The sequence below is a fragment of the Gymnoscopelus braueri genome (genome assembly GCF_963280865.1).
Source record: "Gymnoscopelus braueri genome assembly, chromosome: 16".
NCBI lineage: Eukaryota > Metazoa > Chordata > Actinopteri > Myctophiformes > Myctophidae > Gymnoscopelus > Gymnoscopelus braueri.
Window position 1 is genome coordinate 1,310,001 of NC_137616.1, and position 25,000 is coordinate 1,335,000.

Here is a 25,000-nt window from a genome sequence, read left to right on the forward strand (position 1 = left end):
CCACTACATATCGGAGGCAAATATTGTACTTTTACGCCACTGCAATTATTTGAAAACTAGTTACTAATTACTATGTAGATTTTGATTATTATTACATTAACATACTCTAACCACTTCAGCCCTATATATATTTTTCCATTTGAAAATAGCCCATCTACAAGCTCATGATTGTGAGCTTGTAGATCTGCTATTTTCAAAGATTTTTTAAAAACATTTTGAACTGGTGAAATGGGACATTCTTCACAATGAGTACTTTTACTTTTTGTACTTTAAGTACATTTTTTAAATTTGATACCAATACTTTTGTACTTTTACTCAAGTATATTTAGAATTCTGGACTTTTACCTGTAACAGAGTATTTCTGCATTACAGTATTGATACTTTTACTTAAGTAAAAAAATGTAGTACTTTTTCCACCACTGTTGAGACTATACTTACTTTTGTCAAAGTAGGTTTCTATACCACTCTGTAACATATCTGGATAGCTTGATGGGCTGTCTTCCCAACCATTTTGCAAGGTATCAGGATCAGGTAGGCAAATAATACCCCCATCTAAAATTAATTTGGACTGCCTCTGGTTCTGTATTTCTTTTTCATATTCTTTTGGTGAAGCCTTAGGTTGGAGATTTAAAAGACATGCTGCACGGCAACGGGCAATTAAATCTTTTTTTAATGTCTTTGACACTACAATGTCACGGTCTAATAAATACTGTCTTAATTGACAAACAGTTAAATGATTGAATTGATTCTCCGTGTCTGACATCCTGGCGTCATTGCAGTGCAATCCAAGACTCTCAAAGCAAAGATACGCGGAGGGGGACCTTTCAGACCCCAGAATGCTTTGCGCATACCCACAATGCACTCGGGTACTTCAAAGATGGCGGTATCCGCGAAACGGCTTATATAGATCCACATTAATCACATGCACAGAATTACTTCAAATGATTATGAATATCCAGTTATAGTAGGCCTATTTATAATGCATCTCTCCAATAACGCCTGTTGAAGTTTTGCTTAATTGTTCAACCACCATCGTTAAGACGCTGAATAGATTTGACTGGGTCGTTCACACTCGCTGTGCGTTGATGGCTTGTTAACGACCGTCATTGATTCTAAATAGACAAGGTGTTACTTGATTTGAATTCTTTGTATCCTTTGAAATGGAGAGGGGTCATTGACCACTGTTCTGCTGTACTAAAAAGGTATATAAAAAACGGACTATTTTATCAATTCAAAATTGCATGACCCTCCCTTGGATTCAAAGTAAAATTAGCTGACCCTCCCTTGGACCAAAATTAGAAAGGCATGACCCTCCCCTATTTTCCTCCATGCCCCCCCTTATGTAAATTTCGACTGGTCCCTTACTCCACTACAATTATTTGAAAACTAGTGACTAGTTACTTTGTAGATTTTCATTATTATTACAAAGCATTCATTAACCGCTCATTTTAAAAGTGAAAATGTGTGTGTGTGTGTGTGTGTGTGTGTGTGTGTGTGTGTGTGTGTGTGTGTGTGTGTGTGTGTGCACGCGCGCGCGTTTATAAATATTGAACCAATGAGAAGTATTACGAAGAGCTTGTGAATAACTACATTGGATAATAGGCTCTATGCACAGCAGCCATATTGGAAGGAAATTGGGCCTCTTCCTTACTTCCTTCACAGTGTTACCAATGATACTGATGAAGGCTCTGTTCCATTTCGTGTAGCACAGTGGTTCTCAAACCTTTTAATTGCAGGACCTTTGACTTGTGGACAATCATCCAACATTTATAGGGTGCTAGAGAGATGCTGGTTTCCCTTATCACAGTGGCCCTCAGGAGACAATAGGGCACGTTTTCACCAACGCCATGGTATTGCACATTATGAACATGGTCTGACATGTGAAGGGACTTTCCATCCCTCAAAGCCTCAGCACCACCAGTTAAAATGTCAATTGCACGGTTTTCTATGAGAGAATAAAACACATATTTAGTTGGTGATGATTACAGCTACATTACTAAATTCATACATGACAGAGAGCTAAAATGTATAGGTGATTAAATATATATTGAAAGAGTTGCCTATTTATTGATGAACAAGACAGTAACAAAATGAAGTGCAGCAAACTGTGATAGGCTGATTCTTATTAATAGGCTACAGTGGCTACAAGTACATTTACTCAAGTACTGTACTTAAGTACAATTTTGAGGAACTTAAATGGAGTATTTACAATTTTCAGTATTTATACTAATACTCCACTACATATCGGAGGCAAATATTGTACTTTTACGCCACTGCAATTATTTGAAAACTAGTTACTAATTACTATGTAGATTTTGATTATTATTACATAACATACTCTAACCACTTCAGCCCTATATATATTTTTCCATTTGAAAATAGCCCATCTACAAGCTCATGATTGTGAGCTTGTAGATCTGCTATTTTCAAAGATTTTTTAAAAACATTTTGAACTGGTGAAATGGGACATTCTTCACAATGAGTACTTTTACTTTTTGTACTTTAAGTACATTTTTTAAATTTGATACCAATACTTTTGTACTTTTACTCAAGTATATTTAGAATTCTGGACTTTTACCTGTAACAGAGTATTTCTGCATTACAGTATTGATACTTTTACTTAAGTAAAAAAATGTAGTACTTTTTCCACCACTGTTGAGACTATACTTACTTTTGTCAAAGTAGGTTTCTATACCACTCTGTAACATATCTGGATAGCTTGATGGGCTGTCTTCCCAACCATTTTGCAAGGTATCAGGATCAGGTAGGCAAATAATACCCCCATCTAAAATTAATTTGGACTGCCTCTGGTTCTGTATTTCTTTTTCATATTCTTTTGGTGAAGCCTTAGGTTGGAGATTTAAAAGACATGCTGCACGGCAACGGGCAATTAAATCTTTTTTTAATGTCTTTGACACTACAATGTCACGGTCTAATAAATACTGTCTTAATTGACAAACAGTTAAATGATTGAATTGATTCTCCGTGTCTGACATCCTGGCGTCATTGCAGTGCAATCCAAGACTCTCAAAGCAAAGATACGCGGAGGGGGACCTTTCAGACCCCAGAATGCTTTGCGCATACCCACAATGCACTCGGGTACTTCAAAGATGGCGGTATCCGCGAAACGGCTTATATAGATCCACATTAATCACATGCACAGAATTACTTCAAATGATTATGAATATCCAGTTATAGTAGGCCTATTTATAATGCATCTCTCCAATAACGCCTGTTGAAGTTTTGCTTAATTGTTCAACCACCATCGTTAAGACGCTGAATAGATTTGACTGGGTCGTTCACACTCGCTGTGCGTTGATGGCTTGTTAACGACCGTCATTGATTCTAAATAGACAAGGTGTTACTTGATTTGAATTCTTTGTATCCTTTGAAATGGAGAGGGGTCATTGACCACTGTTCTGCTGTACTAAAAAGGTATATAAAAAACGGACTATTTTATCAATTCAAAATTGCATGACCCTCCCTTGGATTCAAAGTAAAATTAGCTGACCCTCCCTTGGACCAAAATTAGAAAGGCATGACCCTCCCCTATTTTCCTCCATGCCCCCCCTTATGTAAATTTCGACTGGTCCCTTACTCCACTACAATTATTTGAAAACTAGTGACTAGTTACTTTGTAGATTTTCATTATTATTACAAAGCATTCATTAACCGCTCATTTTAAAAGTGAAAATGTGTGTGTGTGTGTGTGTGTGTGTGTGTGTGTGTGTGTGTGTGTGTGTGTGTGCACGCGCGCGCGTTTATAAATATTGAACCAATGAGAAGTATTACGAAGAGCTTGTGAATAACTACATTGGATAATAGGCTCTATGCACAGCAGCCATATTGGAAGGAAATTGGGCCTCTTCCTTACTTCCTTCACAGTGTTACCAATGATACTGATGAAGGCTCTGTTCCATTTCGTGTAGCACAGTGGTTCTCAAACCTTTTAATTGCAGGGACCCCCATAACTCTGAGAGTGTACAAATGGAACCAAATTTGACCTGTAAGGATCCATTTGGTTCCATTTGTACACTCGTTACACTCGAGTTACACACTCGTTAGCCTCGGAAACCCATGCCTTTTTTTTTTACACACTCGTAGGCCTAAGGGGCCATTTGGAACCCCCCAAGTGTTTCCAGTGAGCCAATATGCAACAATGTCAGCACCCTGACTCTGTTTGACCAGAATGGAACAGAGCTGCAATTAGTATCATTGGCAACACCTGTGAAGGAAGTAAGAAGAGGCCCAATTTATTTCCAATACGGCTGCTGTGCATAGAGCCTATTGGAACACAGATAATTTTTTTACATTTCCTGAAAAGTAATAGTTCTGGACATACAAGGTTTCCACCTGACAGTGGTGATACTGCCCCAAAGCAATGGTGGAAAAATACTCACATTCTTTACTTAAGGTAAAGTATTGATACTGCAATATAGAAGCACTCGGTTACAAGTAAAAGTCTGGAATTAAAAATGTAGGCTACTTGAGTAACAGTACAAAAGTATTGGCATCAAAATGTACTTGTAATAATGTTTTGTAATAATAATCAAAATCTAAAGTAATTAGTAACTAAAGTTTTCAAATAATTGTAGAGTAAAAGTATAATATTTGGATCCGAGATGTAGTGGAGTAGAAGTAAAATAATTGAGAAATGGAAATACTTAAGTAAAGTACAAATACCTCAAAATTGTACTTAAGTACAGTACTTAAGTGTACTTAGTTACTTTCCACCACTGCCCCAAAGTAACAGTTGCTGATTAGCTGTGACTGTGAGTTGAGTGAGTTGGAGAGAGAGAGAGAGAGAGGTGACGTCATCATGCGGCGACAACGAGGTGCGACGGTAGCAGCAGCGTCTGTGCTGCGCTCCTCACAACAACAGGGAAATACTCATAGAGGTATAATATAACTAGAGGGCGGATTGCCCCGCCCCCAGCTATCATTTCAATGAATGTGCTCAGTGGCGTTTTGAAGCACCCGGAAACCTGCCGGAAGTAGAATTATTGGTTTGATTTTGTACCCCCATAGAGTTATGAGCATGCGCACTAGTGTCCTTTTTGCGTTCTACGGCAGCCCGTGTGTCAAGGATTGAAGGATTGAATATCTCTCAGCATGTTTTGCGCGTGCATGTATTTCTCCCCACCTGCAGTTCCAGCTTTGGCCACTGGGGTGGCAGCTTCAATGTTTCTCAGCAACTCTGGGGGCTTGGAAATACTATTATACTGTTAATAATGGTATCCATATTTATAGTCGCGTATCAGGGCTCACGCGACTCATCCCTCAAAGTCAAGACAACAGTGAGTGAACCGAAGCTAAAGTTGAACCTGCCGAACTTCTATATTCCTGACGAGGACATAACGACAGCCAAACACCCTGGCTTTGGATATGCAGCGACGTACGATAAACTGCTACGGCGTGCATGGCGACCCCTCATTGTGAAGGGAAGCGGAGACCGCAGAATCTTCATCTCAATATGCCTGCTGCTGTCAGGGGACATCCACCCATGTCCCGGTCCAAATCCGGTTCTAGGAGACTCGACAGAACTCAATGGAGCTAATGCTACGGGGGCTAACATCAACAACAACAGCTGGCTACAAACGCTAGCTTGGCTCGCACAGCCCCTGCAACCACACCAAGCTGCCAACGAGTTGCTCGCATGGCTTCACCTACCCCCCCGGTTTTCAGGAGGCTACTTGGGATCGACCCAGCAAGACCTATGCCGCCCCGTGAGTACAGAACCACCACCATGTCTGGAAGTACGGGGCGGGACAACAACGAGTCCACCACCACCACCATATCTGGAAGTCTCTGGGTCGGAGCCAGACCACTGGTTCTGGTCAACCATCCACCGCTGCCCCGTGAGTACGGAACCACCACCATATCCGGAAGTACGGGGCAGGACAGCGGGACCACCATCGAACCCAAAAGTCTCTGCTGCAGAGCTGGGCCACTGGACACCGGGCCTACATCACCCCGAGACGGCCTACACTGCCCCGGAGTGGAGATATCTACCAGCGGCCACACTGCACTACCAGGGACTGGGACCATCGAGCCCAGAAGTCTCTGCTGCGGAGCTGGGCTGCTGCCGGACACCGGGCCTACATCACCCCCATCCCCCTAGGATCAAGGCATAACACCTCCTCAAGCCCCAACCCCCCCTCCCCCCACGTCGAAACCTCCCACCAAGGTAAAACACAGGAACCCGGTATTCAAAAAGCACAGATCCACCAATATTTTTCAGACACTAAATCAAGCTAAAACTGTGTGGGACCCCTGGTGCAAACCGAAAGGGCTGTTTTGCGGCCACTTAAACATTCGGAGTATGAAGAACAAAAAAAATGAAATTGAAAACCTGCTTGTAAATTCAAACATTGACTGTTTGGGACTGACGGAAACTTGGTTGAACCAATCATCCCCAGATGCTCTAGTAAGCATGCCCGGGTACAATGTCTTCCGACGGGACAGAGGTACAACAGGGAAGGGTGGGGGGGCCCTGCTTTATGTAAAAAGCAGCTTGGAGTGTAGACAGATTACATGGCCAAATGAGATCAAGGCAGAGTGTGTCGGTGTGGAAATCACACTCTCAGCTGAAATGTCTTTTACATTAATCTGTTTATACCGCCAACCATCAGCCAAGGTTGAAGTCTATGAGCAACTAAAATCTATTCTGACAGCCTGTGACTTTAACAAAGAGGTAATATTAATCGGTGACATAAATGTAAATTGGGATGACAAGAAGATTAGGAAAAATCTCAAACAAATAACAGATTACTACAATCTCACTCAAATGATAGAGCAGCCTACGAGAATCACTAGCCACTCAGCAACTAGAATTGATCTACTGTTTTCCAACAAAGTGGAAAGAATCACCAAAACATATAATTTCCTAACAGGTCTGTCAGACCATAATATAATATTTTTTGCCAGAAAACTTTCAAAACAACGGTTCAATAAAACCCAGCCCCAACCAATGGTCAGCACCATCCCAAAGAATCTACAACACAGCTTTGAGGTTGCCCTAAAAAGGGTTGAGTGGGATGACATCTACACATGTGGTGATGATATTGAAATGGGATGCAGTATTTTATTGTCCAAAATACAAAGTGTAATGGAATCTTTCACCAGGAGGAGGAGACAAAGGAAAGGGCAAAAAATTACCCTACCCTGGGTTGATGAAAATTGCAGGGCTCTTATGAAAAAAAGAGATATACTACTTAAACAGTCATTAAAATCTGGTTTAACAACTGACAGACAGAAATTTGCCCATGTACGAAACCAAGTCACCCAATTCCTAAGGAAGGCAAAAGCAAAATTTTACACCTATATCATAGAGAGTGCAAAAGGAAATGGTAAGAAAGTCTGGGAGTGCATAAACAAACTGACAGGTAAATACTACAAACAGAACAATAATAGCTTAGAACTAAAAATAGACAACACCCTGGTGAAAGATCCCCAAACCCTTGCTAGTACCCTAATTATGTTTTTTCTAAACTCTGTCAAAGAAATAACACAAATGTTTAATCCATCAAAGTTTGTACCCCGCCCTGTCCAAAAAGACCTCCCCATCTTCAATCTGGAGGAAATTACGGAAACCGAGGTGGCAAACATCATCAAATCACTAAAAGCATCAAAAGCTAAGGATGCCTATGGGCTCGATACAAACTTTTTAAAAACAAATGCAGATGCTCTGGTGGCACCGATCACACATCTGGTAAATCTGTCCAACAGACAACGCACTGTTCCTTCTCAATGGAAAGTTGCGGTAATAACACCAATCTACAAATCTGGCGCTAAAACTGAAATATCAAATTATAGACCCATAAGCATCCTACCAGTTATATCAAAGGTGGCTGAAAAGTGGATTGTCAAATCTATCATCAAACATCTAGACAAAGGCCACACCCCACTGCATCCCATGCAGTTTGGGTTTCGGGCCTTTCACTCCACTGAATCAGCAAACTGCCTATTCATAGAAAAATTGAAATGTGATTTGAACAGAGCTCCCTGTGCAATGGCGGTGTTCCTGGACTTCAAGAAGGCGTTTGACACCGTCTGTCACCAGGTCCTCCTGTCCAAATTAACACATTTTAATTTTTCCCCAGAAGCTATACAATGGTTTAGTTCCTATCTATCCACCAGAAAACAGTGTGTAAGTGTAAACAGTGTTAAATCCCCCTACCACACCTGTTCGGTCGGTGTCCCCCAGGGCTCAATACTAGGTCCAATTCTGTTCTCACTGTACATAAATGACCTACCTGAAGTATGTAATAATCTACATGTCCAGATGTATGCAGATGATGCCGTTGTACTTGCCCATGGTAAAAGCTATGCAGAGGTGTCAATAATCTTAACCTCAGCTCTGACAAGCATTCAAGACTGGCTTATAGATTCATGTCTGCTCCTGAATGCCAAAAAGACAGTCTGCATGGCCTTCTCCAAAAGACCAGTTGTGTTGGAGTCCTCAAATGTGTTTCTGGGTGGGGAGGAACTTGAACTTGTCCCAGAGTTCAAGTACCTCGGAGTCATACTAGACTCAACCCTAACTTTTAAAAAACATGTGAAGAAAGTCACAAATACGATTAAATTCAACCTTCAAAATTTTAAACAAATTAGACCCTTCCTGACAGTTGGAGCTGCCAGATCGTATCTTCACTGTATGATCCTATCACACATTGAGTACTGTTTTACAAACTGGTCTTGCACAGGCGTGACGATCCTAAAACCCATCGAACAGCTCTACAAAAGTGCGCTCAAGGTGTTTGACAGGAAGCCTCACTCTTATCATCATTGTAACATACTCAGGAGGCTCAATTTTGTTAGCTTCGACAATTTCAAAAAGTTCAAACAGGTTGGGGTCATATACAAGACCTTACATGGTCTGTGCCCGCCCCCCCTAAGGGAATTCATTAAAAGGAAGCCTGAAAGAGGAATCAGTACCAGAGCAACCACTCGAGGAGATTGTGAAGTGCCGCACCGGCAAACAACCTTCGGTCAAAATGTCCTCTCAGTACAGGGTTGTGTAGCATGGAATGGCCTTCCTCTACATATAAGGGATTGTGCTACATTTCCATCTTTTAAATTCAATGTGAAAAGATGGTTGCTTGAAAACCAAAGCTGCAACCATTTGTGATCATATTTTAGTTTTTTTTAGGCTATGTGATGTAATGTAATTGTATTTCACCGTTTGTCTGTTTTCTGATGTTATTGTTTTTCTGTTTTTCTGTTTTGTGTGAGGACTGCAGATGAAAATTAGCATCTTTGCTAAATCCGGTGTATTTACGTTCATGTGACGTTCATTAATATGCTCTGTCCTGTCTAAATAAACAAATAAAGTAAAAAGTATAAAGTAAAGTTACACCGCCAGAGGGCAGCAGAGTTCCACAGGGGAATCACATCTAGATCCATTTAGCCAAAAACAAACACACAGGGCAGAAACTGTTACCAGTGGTGTAAAGTAACAATTTTGAGGTATTTTTTACTTTACTGGAGTATTTCCATTTGTCTATACTTATACTTGTACTCCACTACATCTCAGAGGCAAATATTGTACTTTTACTCCACTACAATTTTTTTATTTGAAAACTTTAGTTACTAGTTAATTTGCAGATATAAATTATTATAATATTATTATTATTATAAAACATACATTAACCACTTCAGCCCTACTGTATACCTAGGCTATTTTCAAACATTTTAGTACTTTTACTTTTGGTACTTTAAGTACATTTTGATACCAATACTTTTGTACCTTTACTCAAGTACATTTTTAATTCCGGACTTTCACTTGTAACAGAGTACTTCTACTTTGCAGTATTGATACTTTTACTTAAGTAAAACATTGTAGTACTTTTATTTTCCACCACTGGTCCACGTAGGGGCAGGTGTGTGCATGATTAGACACAATGTGCAAACAAACACACAGGGCAGAAACTTTTACTGGTAAATAAGGCTGGATCAGCATTCCAGAGGGCAGGCCTGGCACACAGGCACCAGTGGTGGAAAGTAACTAAGTACACTTTTACTTTTACTCCACTACATCTCAGAGGCAAATATTATACTTTTACTCCACTACAATTATTTGAAAGTTACTTTGTAGATTTTGATTATTATTACAAAACATGCATTAACCACTCCGCCCTATATACATTTCGGCCATTTGAAAATAGCAGATCTACAAGCGATGTGACACATTGTGAACTTGTAGATGCTATTTTCGAACGATTTTTATACATTTGAAAACTTGTGAAATGGCACATTCTGCATAATGAGTACTTTCTACTTTTGGTACTTTAAGTACATTTTGATACCAATACATTTATACGTTTACTCAAGTCAATTTTGAATTCTGCACTTTTACTTGTAACAGAGTATTTCTACAATGCGTTTTGAGCTTGTGGATCTGCTACTTTTGCTACTTTTGAATTTTAATCCTGAAAAGTAACAGTTTTGGACATATAAGGTTTCCACCTGACAGAGAGGACAGTATAGCTAAATGACACAGATGCTTACCCGGTTTTAATGGGTCTTACAGGCCGACTTCACCCATTTTCAACCTATCTTCATAACTATAATTGTAATAACAATTGTATAACAATTCAGTCAGTCTGTGTCTCAGAGGAGGGCTGTGGACAGTTCAGAAACCTGCCTATCAGTGACAATGGCTTCCATTAGGCTAATAGCATGTTAACTTAAAGGAGAGATCCGGTCATTTTAAGTGTTATCTTTGATGTGTCGCTAATCACTCACCAACATAGAAAGGGCCGTTGAGTTATTCCAGAGAAGCCCCTGTCGTCCAGTCTGGCGACCCCCTCCATTGGCATAATGGGAGCCGTGTGTAAGAGACAGAACTTTTGCACAGAACCTGGCGTCTGTGAGAGAAACAAGCAACCAGCGCCATCTCGTTCTGCACGAACGGTAGCTCGTGCGCGACATTCAGCACATGTTTGAGTATCATGAGACTCCACGATGAGTGGTAGTAGAAAAAATATATATAATAGACGATTTTCACTCTTACACACGGATCCCATTATGCCAATGGAGGGGGTCGCCAGACTGGATGACAGGGGCTTCTCTGGAATAACTCAACGGCCCTTTCTATGTTGGTGAGTGATTAGCGACACATCAAAGATAACACTTAAAATGACCGTATCTCTCCTTTAACAGGAATAGAAAGCATGCAAGTTTCTATTTGCTTGGATTCCCCATCGATGATGTCAAACATGGTACCATATTATAATGAGCATTAGTGAGGACCAATTATATGAAGATAAGGTTAAAATGGATGAAGTCGTCTTTTAAGTAGCAATACCACACTATAAAATAGACCCTCCAGAAAAACGCAGGCAAAAATCCTTGATTATGCAGGCTAAAACTCTTGATTATGCGGGCTGAAATCCTTGATTTTGCAGTGAAATATGCAGTTTTTTTTGCAATTTTATGCGGTGAAATTGCGGGAAGTTGGGGAATATGTGGAATTGTGCGATGCGAAGCGCATATTATACGATGCGATGTGCATATTATGCGATGTGATGCGCATATTATGCGATGCGCATATTATGCGATGCAGCCTTTTTGAAAAAGCATTACCCCCGCATAATTATGCGCCATTTTGCTGATTATGCAGTAAATTATGTGATCGCATAATCGCATTTTTCTGGAGGGTCTAATAAAAGTATTCTGTTATATAGGGTTATATAGAGTAAAAGTACAAAAGTATGTGAAAATAACAGATCTACAGCATATAAGCTCACAGTGTGTTGCATTGCACAGCTCACAATGTGTCGCATTGTGATACGTTGTGAGCTTGGTTCTGAAACTTTTTAGCTCAAGACCCAAAAGAGAAATTAGACGTTTGCCCGAGACCCAAACTAGTAAACATAACAGATCTACAAGCTCACAACACGGCACAAAGCTCACAACGCACAACTTATTATTATTATATATTTTTTAATGGCAATTATTAGATTTATTTCTTTATTAAATACTTTTAAAAAATGTGGGATTTTTTTTTATTGATGAAAAGTTGTGATTTTTTTGTTTTAACTTTTTGAAATATTTTGAAATATATGTATTTATTTCTAAATGTTTACGAAACAAAAAAAAGGGAGATCATTTACCCATAACATTTTGTCCACAACCACCCACTGTTTGGTAGTCCGGCGTTTTCGCGCAAAAATCGTGCACTTTACAATAAATGCATGAAATTTGGCACACAGTTAGGGCATGCCATAAGGAACATTTTTGGCTATTCACCTGTTTCCTAGGCTGTGTGTTTTCCACTTCCTGTCGGATTTCATTGGATATCATTAGTCATATGACCAGATTCATTGGATCAAATCGACAGGAAGTGGAAAACACACAGGAAGTGGAAAGCCTAGGAAACAGGTGAATAGAGACACACGGCCGGAAGCGGAAGGCCTACAAATTCACGGCCACTTTTGAGACAGTGCCGCTACTCGAGGTCCGTTAGAACAATGAACTGCAGCTCTCAATGCAATCTCTATGAGAGGCATTGTAAAATACTGTAATTTCACTGGTTAAAGGTAGGGTAAGTGATTTGCAATAATTGCAAAATGGGTCTATGTTCTGATAGTGCTCGTTACTATAGAGTGTCCTGTCCATATAAAGAGTCTCCATGTCTCTCCAGCTCTTTATAAAACAGAAAATGCATTTTCGTTTCAGTTTCAGTTTCATTTCCAATTTTATCCAATCAGGATAGAGAACTCAATCAGGATATAGATTAAACAAGTGAAATTGGAAGTGATGACACTAAGAAATGAGCAGGCAAAATTGGAACTGGAACACTATAAAAATGAAGCTTAAAAATGGGTACTTTCTCCTGATTGGCTGAGATTTTGACACCTACCGGAAAATGTATTTTCTGTTTATTAAAGAGCTGGAGAGACATGGAGACTCCTGTTACTGAACAAACACTCTATAGCAATGATTACTATCAGAATATAGTGCTTTAACCTTTTAACAAAATACTTTTTGTTTTAACCCAAAAATATCACTTACCCTACCTTTAACTACTGAAGCTGTAGCGTTTTTTTTTGTGTTCTAATAAAGTGTCCCATTTGTTTAATTTATCCTTTTTAATGTCCCATATCTGCCATCTCGATATACTACCCACAATATACTATAATATACTCCATCAGTATGTCAAAACCGCTAGCATCGGAGATCTAGAGTTTAAGTGGTCGCATGGTGTATACGTCACGGACGCATCCCTTGAGGTTTTCAATGCCCAGAAAACTGGCGAAAGTGGCCGTTATCAAGATGTTTTGGTCATTGTCTCTGGAACAGAAGGTCCAATCTGCTCAATTCAAAGCTTGTTGGATGCGTGACTTTGAGGACATTAAGCACGCATTGACACCTTTTCGGGTTATTTGTTTTTTTTAGGGAAGGCGAGATCTTAGTTGGGCAGGCGACCGCCTGTCCTGCCTCTACAGTGGGTACGCCACTGGTCACCGCTCGGCGCTCGTAAAGACAATGATGTCACTGAAATGCGACGTGTCTGTCTGCCGTCTCGCCTCTGCTGTGTTAACATTATGGGTAACTCGTTAAAGTGGCAAATTAAATGTGAAACACATCAACTATTAAGAAAACAAGAAGATATGTTGACAAAGACACTCCATACATTTGGAAACATATTTTTATTTAAATCAATATCGTCTCCAGTTAATGTAAGAATATTTTAAAAGTAGGCTAATTCTCATATCCTCTCATAGGGATTGCATTGGCAGCTGTAGTTCATCGTTGTAACGGACCTCGAGTAGCGGCGCTATCTCAAAAGTGGGCGTGAATTTGTAGGCCTTCCGCTTCCGGCCGTGTGTCTCTATATGGCCATCACAGATTTGTCCTGTGGTAACCATGGCAGCCATTTTCCAAAATGGCCTCCATCTTCTGTTATTTTACCAATAATTCAGGTTCTAGACCACCTAGGATCTTGATTCTGGTGACTAATCCTACATGTTCAAGGATGAGGAATACAGTGGAACTATTTACAACATGCTAGTAACTACTTAACTACATATCTGCCATTCAGTGAATTAAATAAAACTAAAAACATACAATTGTAGAATTATTAATTTAAATCAATGTGTGCTGTTGTCACGATCCGTGTCAGTTCTGTATCCCTGTTATGTTTTCTTGAGTTCCATGTTTACTAGTTTTAGTTAGTATTTTACTTTTCAGTTGTGTTCCTTTAATTTTGAAATCATGTTTTGTTCATTGTGTCTTAGTTAGGTATTGATTTACACTTGTGTACCTTATTTTGTAGAGATGTCCTAGTGTTTCCCGTTTTTCTTAGTAGTTGCTACCTGTCTTGTCTCACCAGTCCTGTCATTAGCAATTATGGTTCACCTGTGTCCAATTAGTCTGTCAGCCTATCCCAGTGTTAATTACTTATTGTGCTCACCAGTTACCTTGTGTGTATTTAAACCCCCTGTTCCCAGGATTTCCTTGTCAGTTCATTAAGATTAAGATTAAGGTGAAGAAAATAATAAATGTATTTAAGATGCTTACGTGGGACCGGCATCACTACATCACAATCTGCTGCTGTTTGTTTTGATGGTGTTGCATGTCACAATGATACTGTACTGTACAATATGTTGTTAGTAGCCTGGAGCTTTTGGGAGTTGCATACACCTCGTAACACCTAATTTGTGCATTTGTATTATTTCAGCTGACCAACAATGGCCAAACGATGTGTTCTGTGTCAGGAAGACACAAATGAGATGCTGAAATGTCCAGCTCATTCAGCACGTGGCACAGATGGGGCAGGATGCAAGACCATAGCTGAGTATCTTACAGCATTTGACAAGATCAATTGCATACCTAGGGTCAGGGCATTGAGGCAGCATTCTGACTTCAGGCAGCTACCTACTTTCTTAAACAGATGAGACAAAATAGCAAAATCAAATGAGCACGAGCTAAAACAAATAAGTGTATCGACTAAACAAGATCCAATAAAACAATACAAAAATAAAACAAGAGTTCGTACAACTAGTTAACAACAAGTAGGCCAGGCAAAGAGGAAGGGTAGTGTTTCCTGAAGAGGTGGGTTTTCAGCCTGCGGCGAAAGATGGGCAGTGACTCTGCTGTCCTGACATCAGTGGGAAGTTCATTCCACCACTGTGGGGCCAGAACAGAAAAAAGCCGTGACCGTGTCGATCGACCAGAAGGACCCTTGAGTGACGAGGCAATCAGTCGCCCCGAGGTGGCAGACCGAAGTGGTCGGGCAGGGGTGTAGGCATCGACCATAGCCCGGAGGTAAGAAGGAGCTGATCCTTTCACTGCCCTATAGGCTAGCACCAGGGTTTTAAACTGAATGCGAGCCGCTACGGGGAGCCAGTGCAGAGAACGGAGAAGGATAGTTGTGTGGGAGAACTTGGGGCGGTTGAACACCAGACGAGCCGCAGCTTTCTGAACAAGCTCCAGAGGTCTGATGGCTGATGCCGGAGCACCAGCAAGGAGGGAGTTGCAGTAGTCCAGGCGGGAGATGACAAGAGCCTGGATGAGCACCTGGGCTGCCTTCTCCGTGAGGAAGGGGAGAATCCTCCTGATGTTGTAGAGGAGGAATCTGCAGGACCGTGTCACTGATGCGATTGGTGCACAGATGATCCAGAAACCCACAGGTTCACCCGTCAGAGCACTAGAAATGAACCCCATTTAACAGAGAGATGCTTCTTCTGTGGCAAATCTGCAGCAGGAGATGCTTTGCATAATGCATGCACATTTGAACATGTTGTAAATAGTACCAGTGTATTCCTCATCCTTGGAAATGTAGGATTAGTCACCAGAATCAAGATCCTAGGTGGTCTAGAACCTGATCAGTTACTGGTAAAATAACATAATAGGTGGTGGCCATTTTGGAAAATGGCTGCCATGGTTACCACGGGAAAAATCTAAAAGCCCTAGAGCCAAAAATGTTCCTTATGGCATGCTCTAACTGTGTGCCAAATTTCATGCTTTTTTCGTAAAGTGCACGATTCTATCAAAATGTTGCGCGAAAACACCGGACTATGGGAAACGGTGGTGTAGAGGGATAAAAGAGCGCACCAATGCGCAGCGCCAACTCAGGTCAATTTCGCTAAATATAGAGCATTAAAGACAAGTGGTTAAGAAAATGGGAATAAATGTGTCTTAGCAACTGTGAGCAACTGTCTGCAGTGCGGAGCTGCAGTTCAACTCAAACAGCTCTGTTGTGTGTCTGCGGAACATTCCTCAACTTAGTTTCAAACAGGCGTTCATAATCTCTACCATGTGTGTGTGTGTGTGTGTGTGTGTGTGTGTGTGTGTGTGCGTGTGCGTGTGCGTGTGCGTGTGCGTGTGCGTGTGCGTGTGTGTGTGTGTCAGTGGTGGAAAGTAATCTAAGCATGTAGATCAGCTACTTTCACAATATTTATCTGTGTATACCGAGTCAAACTGAATGGAATGCCTCAACTCTACAATTCCAAGTGCTTGTCAGGGTGGGGGGTCACATCAGTTCACATGATTATTTTGGGGGGTCGCGGCGTGAAATGGTTGAGAACCATTGCCTGCCTAAGCCATTGGATAACAATGAATGCATTACAACATTCATATAACATGACATGAATACAGTGCCGGCCTTGAGCAATTTGGTGCCCTAGGAAGGATTTTACCTGCCGTTGATGCTTTTAACCAGCATTTATATTATCTGGCCATCTATTTGACAGGCAGTTTGTCATTCTAGCACCATCAGATCATGGCGGGGAATCAGTCACTGACAACTCACTCAACTTGCCCCCTCCATGCTTTTCATTTAGACCAGTAACACATTCTGAAGTTTGAATTGCACTTTCACAAATATGCACTAAGAAGTCAAAGGTTGCAGATGATCTTACCCCATATCTACTGCATCTTAGTGCATGTATAATTGCTTCACCGCTTGCCCATATTTTTTATTTAACACTTACCTAAGGCTCAATTCCTACTACATAAAGGTGGTGATCAGTCAGATTTAAATAACTATCGGCCAATATCAAAATTGTGCTGTCTAGCCAAGATCCTTGAATCCCTAGTCAGTTCCCAGCTACGTGCATTCCCGAACTCACATAACATACTCCAACCTCAACAGTCAGATTTCAGACCAGGTCATAGCACTGTGACAGCTACAACGCAAGAGAGGTTTCAAAGGGCTCAATACACTTTAAGCTTGTTTTGAACTCCAGCAAAGCAAAATGCATGGTATTTACTAGGTCTCCCAACATAAATCCCTGTACTGGTATTTACACTCTTAAAGGTGAACAAATTGAGCTGGTCACATCTTATAATTACCTGGGCATTTGGCTAGATGCCAAGATCTCATTTAAGGTTCATGTGGAGAACCTAACCAAAACATTAAGAGGACCGATTGGTTTCCTCTACAGAAACAGGTTCTGTTTTTCTTTTACCAGTAGAAAGACTGGTAGTAATGTTCAATCTGTTGTAATGTCTGTTTTTGACTATGGTGATGTGCTGTACATGCATGCTTCACTCTCCACACTGAAGCCTCTTGAAGCAGTCTACCACAGTGCCCTACGTTTTATTACTGGCGATGATTATCACACCCATCACTGTATTTTATATGATAAAGTGGGTTGGCCATCTCTCGCAGTTCGTAGAGAGCAACATTGTATTTTATTTATTTATAAGGCCTTGTGTGGTACGCTTCCTTTGTACCTATCCTCGCTTTTAGAACCAAAGGTAACTGGACATTCAACAAGTTCACAAACACACATTAGCTATACCAGTCCACGTAAGAGCAGTAAACAAGGAAAGACTGCTTTCATTTATTATGCTCCACACAAATGGAACAAACTTCAGGACTCTCTGAAATTGGTGCGATTGGTCTCAATAGAGACATTTAGGGTGCTTCTTGAGGACACACTACATAGTGACTGCACCTGTTTCATGTAACACTATGTTTATTTGCATCTGTGACGTTATGAGATTTATGAGAGGGAGAGAGAGAGGAAATGGGAGGCAACTAGCGTGGTCCATAGCGTTACAAGGAGAACTCTAACGTGGACCAGAACTAGGCAACCAACTGGAGTTAAAAGACCTCTGTCACAATGAGCACACACTCACTAATGTTTGTAAACAAGAAACCTGTCTATACTGTACATCCTCCGTGTTGCCATAGAGAGTGAAAAACCGAGAAGGTAGAACACAGTAAAAATCCTCAAAGTTAATTTTACTCTGATTTTGCCACACTGTTGAAACTGAAAGCAGAGCCGTCTGGATACACATGGCTGGGCGAAACCAAAAACGTATGAAAGAGAGGGGTGCATTGATGGGGCGCACCTAACTTTTAGTTTTTCAAATACTTACAAACGAGCAAATTCGAGAGTTATTTTTACTGCCTGGGGCCGACGTCAGCAAGGCATGCGGTCGCAACGGGTTCCTAACGCCAAATCAAATGGGTTCAGAACCAAGTCTCATTAGTAGGCGTGTCTGAAGCCTGTCCTGGACAGGGGTCTCCAGACGTAAAAACAGATGGTGATGATGTGTTCTATAAAACAGTACAGAGACATTAACACAATATTTTTCAATTTTTTTTTTTTTACAGATCTAGGCCTACTCTGCCTAATGGAAGGGCCGGCTCTGCATGAATACATACGCCTCCTCAGGCCCTGCAGCCACATTAAAGGAGAGTTAGAAAATGAACCAATCCCTTTCAGACACAAGAAGAGAAAATGAAAGGGGCGTCAAAATGAAAGTTCTTCTTCCCCAGCTCAATGGCGTGTAGCCACGCCCCTCCTCTCTGGTCCCACTTGGAAGAAGACATAGACCAGTCTGCTCAAGCTCTCTGCACTCACATGATGCACAGGCGTCAGTTCAAAGAGAAATAGGGGGAGGCAAACATAAGTTACCACTTAAGCCCCATTTCCTATAATGACACGCCCAAAATAGGGGATGCCAGGTTGAAAATGATTAATAAATGTATGGTTGCAAACAAAAAACACACATATCTATAACATGTCAAATGTAGATGGATGGTCATGGATTGAGATACACTCAGCATTGACCTGAAATAAGATTAATCTCCAAAAAAGAAAATCAAACTTGGGTAAAATATGCATAAAATGAATGAATTTGAGGTTAAATGTGAACACTATAGGTCCTTACACACCGGGGCGATTTTTTCATGCGAATAATACGTTTAAAAAAAAAACCTTATAAAGTCAATGCAAGCGTACATGGAGCGAAAAAGCTAAGCGAAAAAGCGTCTTTTAATTATTCGGAACGAGTCAGAATTTTGCGTATATTCGCATATTCGCCGGTGTGTAACCGCCTTTAGGGTGGCAATTGCCATCCCCTGTGCAGTGGTGTAAAGTAACTAAGTACATTTACTCAAGTACTGTACTTAAGTACAATTTTGAGGTATTTTTACTTTACTGGAGTATTTCCAATTTTCAATACTTTTACTTCCACTACATCTCAAAGGAAAATATTGTACTTTTACTCCACTACAATTATTTGAAAACTTTAGTTACTAGTTACTTTGCAGATTAAATTATTACGTTATAAAACATACATTAACCACTTTAGCCATATTGTATACATAGGCTATTTGAAAATGGCAGATCTACGAGCTCACACTGTGCTATTTTCAAACATGTAGTACTTTTACTTTTGGTACTTTAAGTATATTTTAATGCCAATACTTTTGTACTTTTACTCAAGTAACATTTTGAACACAGGGCTTTTATTTGTAAGGGCGCGCTCTCACCGCACTTTTATTTTACCTCTGGGGTAGCCCTGAAACATGACTGTCATACCATGACAGTCATGGTGCCGAGTCCCCCTGGTCTAAAGTTGTGTTCGATTTTTTCACATTGCCATCTCTCACATAAACATAAACGTTCAGATTTCAAATATAAAGTGCTTACCACCGAGCCACGGATGTTACAAGGCGACGCGAACCGCGATAAGTACCCGTAACTCCCGTATTGTTCAATAAAAAGCATTTTAGTCCGATCGCCGGCCATTTTCTCCAAATTTTCTCTGATGCTTCCAACCATGCGACACTAATGGTTGGGAGGTGTATTGCACTCTGATACATTACAAAAAGAAAAAAGAAAATGGCCGGCGATGGGATTAAAATGCTTTTTATTGAACAATATGGGAGATACGAGTACTTATCGCGGTTCGCGTCGCCTTGTAACATCCGTGGCTAGGTGGTAAGCACTTTATATTTGAAATCTGAACGTTTATGTTTATGTGAGAGATGGCAATGTGAAAAAATCGAACACAACTTTAGACCAGGGGGACTCGGCACCATGACGCTTGTATACAAGCGTCATGTGAACCATGGCTACCTCTGGGGCAGAATCTGCCAATGCATTGTCAATGTAAATGTGTGGATTCACGCAAGAGCGGATTTTCCCGCTTGTCGCGCAGACCTTGCGTTTATCTGCTCTACGCGACTTGTCCATTGGAAGCATAAAACTGCTGGAGGCAGGAGCTGATTTTCTCCCTCTGTCCAATCGGGTGAGTCGAAGGCGGACCGTCCCAAGACTCAGGAAGCACCATGGTGCTCAAGGCCATAGACATATAAAGGTAGACGCCTCCTCTGGCTCTGAAGCGTCGGCATCTCGGACGCACTTCCGCTTCCTCTATGCTTCCGGGGGCAAGCTGGAAACTTCCGTGTGCGTCACAGAAGGGGGCGTTCGGTAAGCCAATCAGAGGCAGGTGGGGTGGGTCTTTTCTTAAGAGGCAGCCGCGCAGCAACTAGTCAGTTAGACGCGCTGTGATTGGCCAGTAGTTAACGTGATGTGATTGGTCAGTAGTCAAACAGCCCCCGGAAGAGCCTTGTATTGAGAGACCAGTCATTACAATGAACTGCAGAGGCCAATGAGGTATCTAGGTTTCTATATCTATGGCTCAAGGCAGCAGGCGGTGCGGGCTATGGGGAGGGTCCTGAAAGTGAGTGACAGGCGCGTCACTCCCGTTTTTTAGAATCCGCTGGCTGCAAAAAACTGTGGCCGTGCACAACCTGCGTTTAACAGCGGCCAGCCAACTTTTGGTGAGAGCGCGCCCTAACAGAGTATTTTTATAATGTGGTATTGCTATTTTTACTTAGTAAAACATTTGAGTACATTTGAGTCCAACAAGCCCCACTTCTTCAAAGATGATTTGAAGCAGCCAGCAGTAGGCGGTTCAGCAGGGTCCATGTGGCAGATCTCCTTCAACTCCGTCTCCCAGGCAGTGTTGCCATGTCTGCTTATTAGAAGCGACTTTGGGCTTCTCTTTATGTTGCTTGCGTTTTTTTGGGCTTAATTGTTAAGTTGCAGTTGCTTATTAGTGTGTGTGTAGTTGCTTATTTGGACTTAAGTTTTAAATTATTATTTTAACCAGTGGTTCTCAAATATTTTCATGTCATGGACCCCCAAATTAATATGTGTTTGTCTCTAACCCCCATCTGAAAATGTTTTGTGCCAGGGAGCTCCGTACCAGATTTGTATTGTCAGAATGTTTCAAAAATCATCCAAATATTCCACATTTTATTTCTAGATTATTTAGAAAATAGCAGATCTACAAGCTTGTAGATTGGCTATTTTCAAATAGCCGATGTATACAGTACCTAGGCTTAAAGTGCTCATTTGGCCTAGTGGCCTCCTTTGGGGGTTGTTTTCTTAGACCTGGTTGCTCATTTCTCTCACAAAATCTGGCAACACTGCTCCGGGCTGGGTCCCAGATGTAATGGTAGAGATGTGTGGGGCTGTGCCCATCCGACTCCCACTCCTGGCAGTCAGATGGGAATTCCAGGAATTTGTCAGCCATGTGTTTGTCGTCAGGCCTTCAGGGATAGAACTAAGCATCTCTTAACAATTAAAGCAACCTTTCCTAATGAGCATCAAACCCAAACTTGCAGCCATAATCTCAAAATAAGCCTGGGACTTTGATTTGATATTATTTTATTTTCTATTTCGTTATATTTTTAGGGGTAAAATCAAGATTAATTTATATAGCAGATTTAAAAGCAACAGCAGCTGACCAAAAGTGCTTTCCAATCAAGGATGACCAGCAACAACGAGGCCTGCATGCACAATCATTATATGAACGCCCTGAGCACAATTATTTGAGATACTTTTACAGGTCCAACATTTTCAAAACAAACAAGCTCACAAGCTTGTCGATCTGCTATTGGAAAGTATTACATTTGCATATTTAGGTTATTTGTCATATCTGCCCATGCTTTTTTTGTCAATTTTTAAAATGTCAAAAACACAATTAAATTGCTATTAATTGTACAGCAATTAATCGTCAAGTAACATTTCATGATCGTGAGAGACAGCCTTATCAACAACATGATAGTCATTAATAAAGCAGACGAAGTAGTCTCATGTAGCCAGATAACTATTCCTCAATCTCTGAATGCTATAGAGTCTGGACTCTGGAACTACACCTCCCGAAATCCGTCATCTGTTCGTTATTTCCGTTCACAAAAATATATTTAATTTTTGAATTTAAAGTTTTGCTACGCAGCAAGCTATATATGCTTCAATGATTTTGATTTATATCAGGATACATTTGCGCGACAGTAAAGACGAAACGGAAGCGGGGAAGAGGCGTCACATCCGATTTATCGCTTGATCATTTTCAGAGCTTCCAATCTCCAGACTGTATGATGGAAGCATTTGAAAATTGTGGCAACTAGTAACTCACAGTAAACTGATAGAATGAAAGTAAAAATCAAGGAGATAGAACTGAAAGCATGGGTCTTAAGATTGAATTTAAATGCTTAAATGGTTTTCTATCCTATCCTATTAACTAAGCTACCCCAGCCTGATCGCCAAATAATTTAGTATACATTGCACGGATCCAGTTCACGTCATTCCGTGCATAGTCACCTAAAAACCCCGAAAATCCGTGCATATGTACGGCGAGTCCCACGGTGGGCGTAACCAGTTGCAACCCGGAAAAACCCGGAAGCAGAGCAGTCCCCACAACAAAATGTACGATTCTGTGCCAATCGGTACGTAACTCAAACAGCGCTGAGTAGGCTCAAGGGAACGTCGCAACGTTCGGGACGGCAACTCGCTCGCTTTAGCTCACTCGGTGGTCCCTTACGTGGCGACAGTTCCCTTGAGACTGTGCGCCTCCTAAATGGTTTAGTCACAATGGGGGAGATGCGAGGCGGCTATGCACGGATTTTCGGGTTTTCCAGTTGTCTATGCACGGAATTTGAAAAACGTTCAATGAGAACGTTTCCTCTGGCGATCGGGTTGGCTACCCAGACACTAAACAATACAGTAAAAACTCTAACAGAACCAGCAATACATATGAAATAACACAATACAATGAAACAGTAAGAATGATAATGCTGATTCATGTTGATACATAGATGAACACGTTACGTCACAACATATGTTCTGCTCTGTAGGGACAGGGGAACTTGAAAGTCTTACATGAGTAAAAGTAAATATATATTACTTGAAAGTGACTCCAGTAAAAGCCATAGTCATATCACTTAAAGGTTTCATGACATTCAGTTTTACAACCCATCAAAAGGCTTTGTCATGGTCCTTCAAACGTGTATAAAAAGTTTTAACTGAAAAACCCCAGACCACAGAAAATCCACTGAATGTTCAAAGTTCCGTTTTTTGGGGTGTAATTGAGGTCATAAAACCCCCCAAAAAGTTGTTCACCCCTAAAATGACTTATTTTCTATCAATTACACACCCCATGAAGCCTTGAATTCATGGAGATTGTTTTGTTACATTCCTAAGCCAATAATTTGATAAAATCTTCATCAAATTATTGGCTTAGGAATGCGACAAAAACTAAGAAATCTCGGAAAATTCAAGGCTTCATGGGGCGTGTAATTGACAGAAAATAAATCATCTTTTGGGTGAACACTCCTTTAAAGTAGCTCACATTAAATGTACTCAAGTATCAAAAGCAAAAGTACAAAGTGCTTTTCATAGTAAACAGCTAAACCAGAAACCCTATTTGGGACACGCCATTATAGCCATCATTCACATCTTTTGCTATGTGTGATGAGCTTGTAGATCTGCTATTTCCGCTGTTCATCGTGTGATGAAGTACAATACATAGGGCTGAGGTGGTTAAGTACTGTAACAAAGTATGGTACTTAATCCCTACAGTAAATCTGAGGATGCTCTAATAAGCACAGTTCATAATTTGGAGACAGACAGACAGACAGACAGACAGACAGACAGACAGACAGACAGACAGACAGACAGACAGACGGGCAGGCAGATCATGCTGTGTGTCTTCATGTTTTGATGCCCGTCCCTTATTTGACCGTGACTTTGGAGAAGAACGGCAGGCTGTGATTGGTGGAGCAGAGCGATGGGCGGATCTCCTCCACACTGAGTTTGATGGATCTGAGGTCAGCGGAGGACAGGGTGCTTTTGATGGACAGGAGCGCCGACACGTGACGAGCACTGCAACAATGGACAAGACAATGATACATAGTAACCAGTGGTGTAAAGTGCATTTACTCAAGTACTGTACTTAAGTACAATGTTGAGGTATTTTTACTTTACTGGAGTATTTCCAATTTTCAGTACTTTTACTTCTACTCCACTACATCTCAGAGGCAAATATTGTACTTTTACTCCACTACAATTATTTGAAATTTTAGTTACTAGTTACTTTGCAGATATAAACTGTTACTGTTAAAACATACTTTAGCCACTTTAATACCTGTTATACCTATGCTATTTGAAAATAGCCGATCTACAAGCTCACAACGCGCCGCATCGCGACGCATTGTGAGCTTGTAGATCTGCTATTTTCAAACATTTTAGTACTTTTACTTTTGGTACTTTAAGTACATTTTGACACCAATACTTTTGTACTTTTACTCAAGTAAATTTTTTATTCCAGACTTTTACTTGTAACAGAGTACTTTGCAGTATACAGTATTGATACTTTTACTTCAGTAAAACACAGACAGACAGACAGACAGACAGACAGACAGACAGACAGACCTGAGGTCAGGGTAGTCTCTGGCCAGCGT

At 40.9% G+C, this 25,000-nt stretch overlaps 1 protein-coding gene across 1 annotated transcript in view; it reads right to left on the minus strand.

Annotated features, from left to right (window-relative positions):
• Positions 1 to 25,000, minus strand: part of tnfaip2a (tumor necrosis factor, alpha-induced protein 2a) — a 389,724-nt gene that overhangs the window by 336,393 nt on the left and 28,331 nt on the right. Inside the window, exons 14-15 of the mRNA XM_080453849.1 lie at positions 24,972 to 25,000; positions 20,989 to 24,422 (exon numbers count right to left, since the gene is read on the minus strand). The exon at positions 24,972 to 25,000 is cut by the window's right edge and continues 93 nt beyond it. Coding sequence (XP_080309975.1) covers positions 24,272 to 24,422; positions 24,972 to 25,000 — 180 coding nt within the window. The 3' untranslated portion in view covers positions 20,989 to 24,271. The remainder of the gene's footprint in view (positions 1 to 20,988; positions 24,423 to 24,971) is intronic.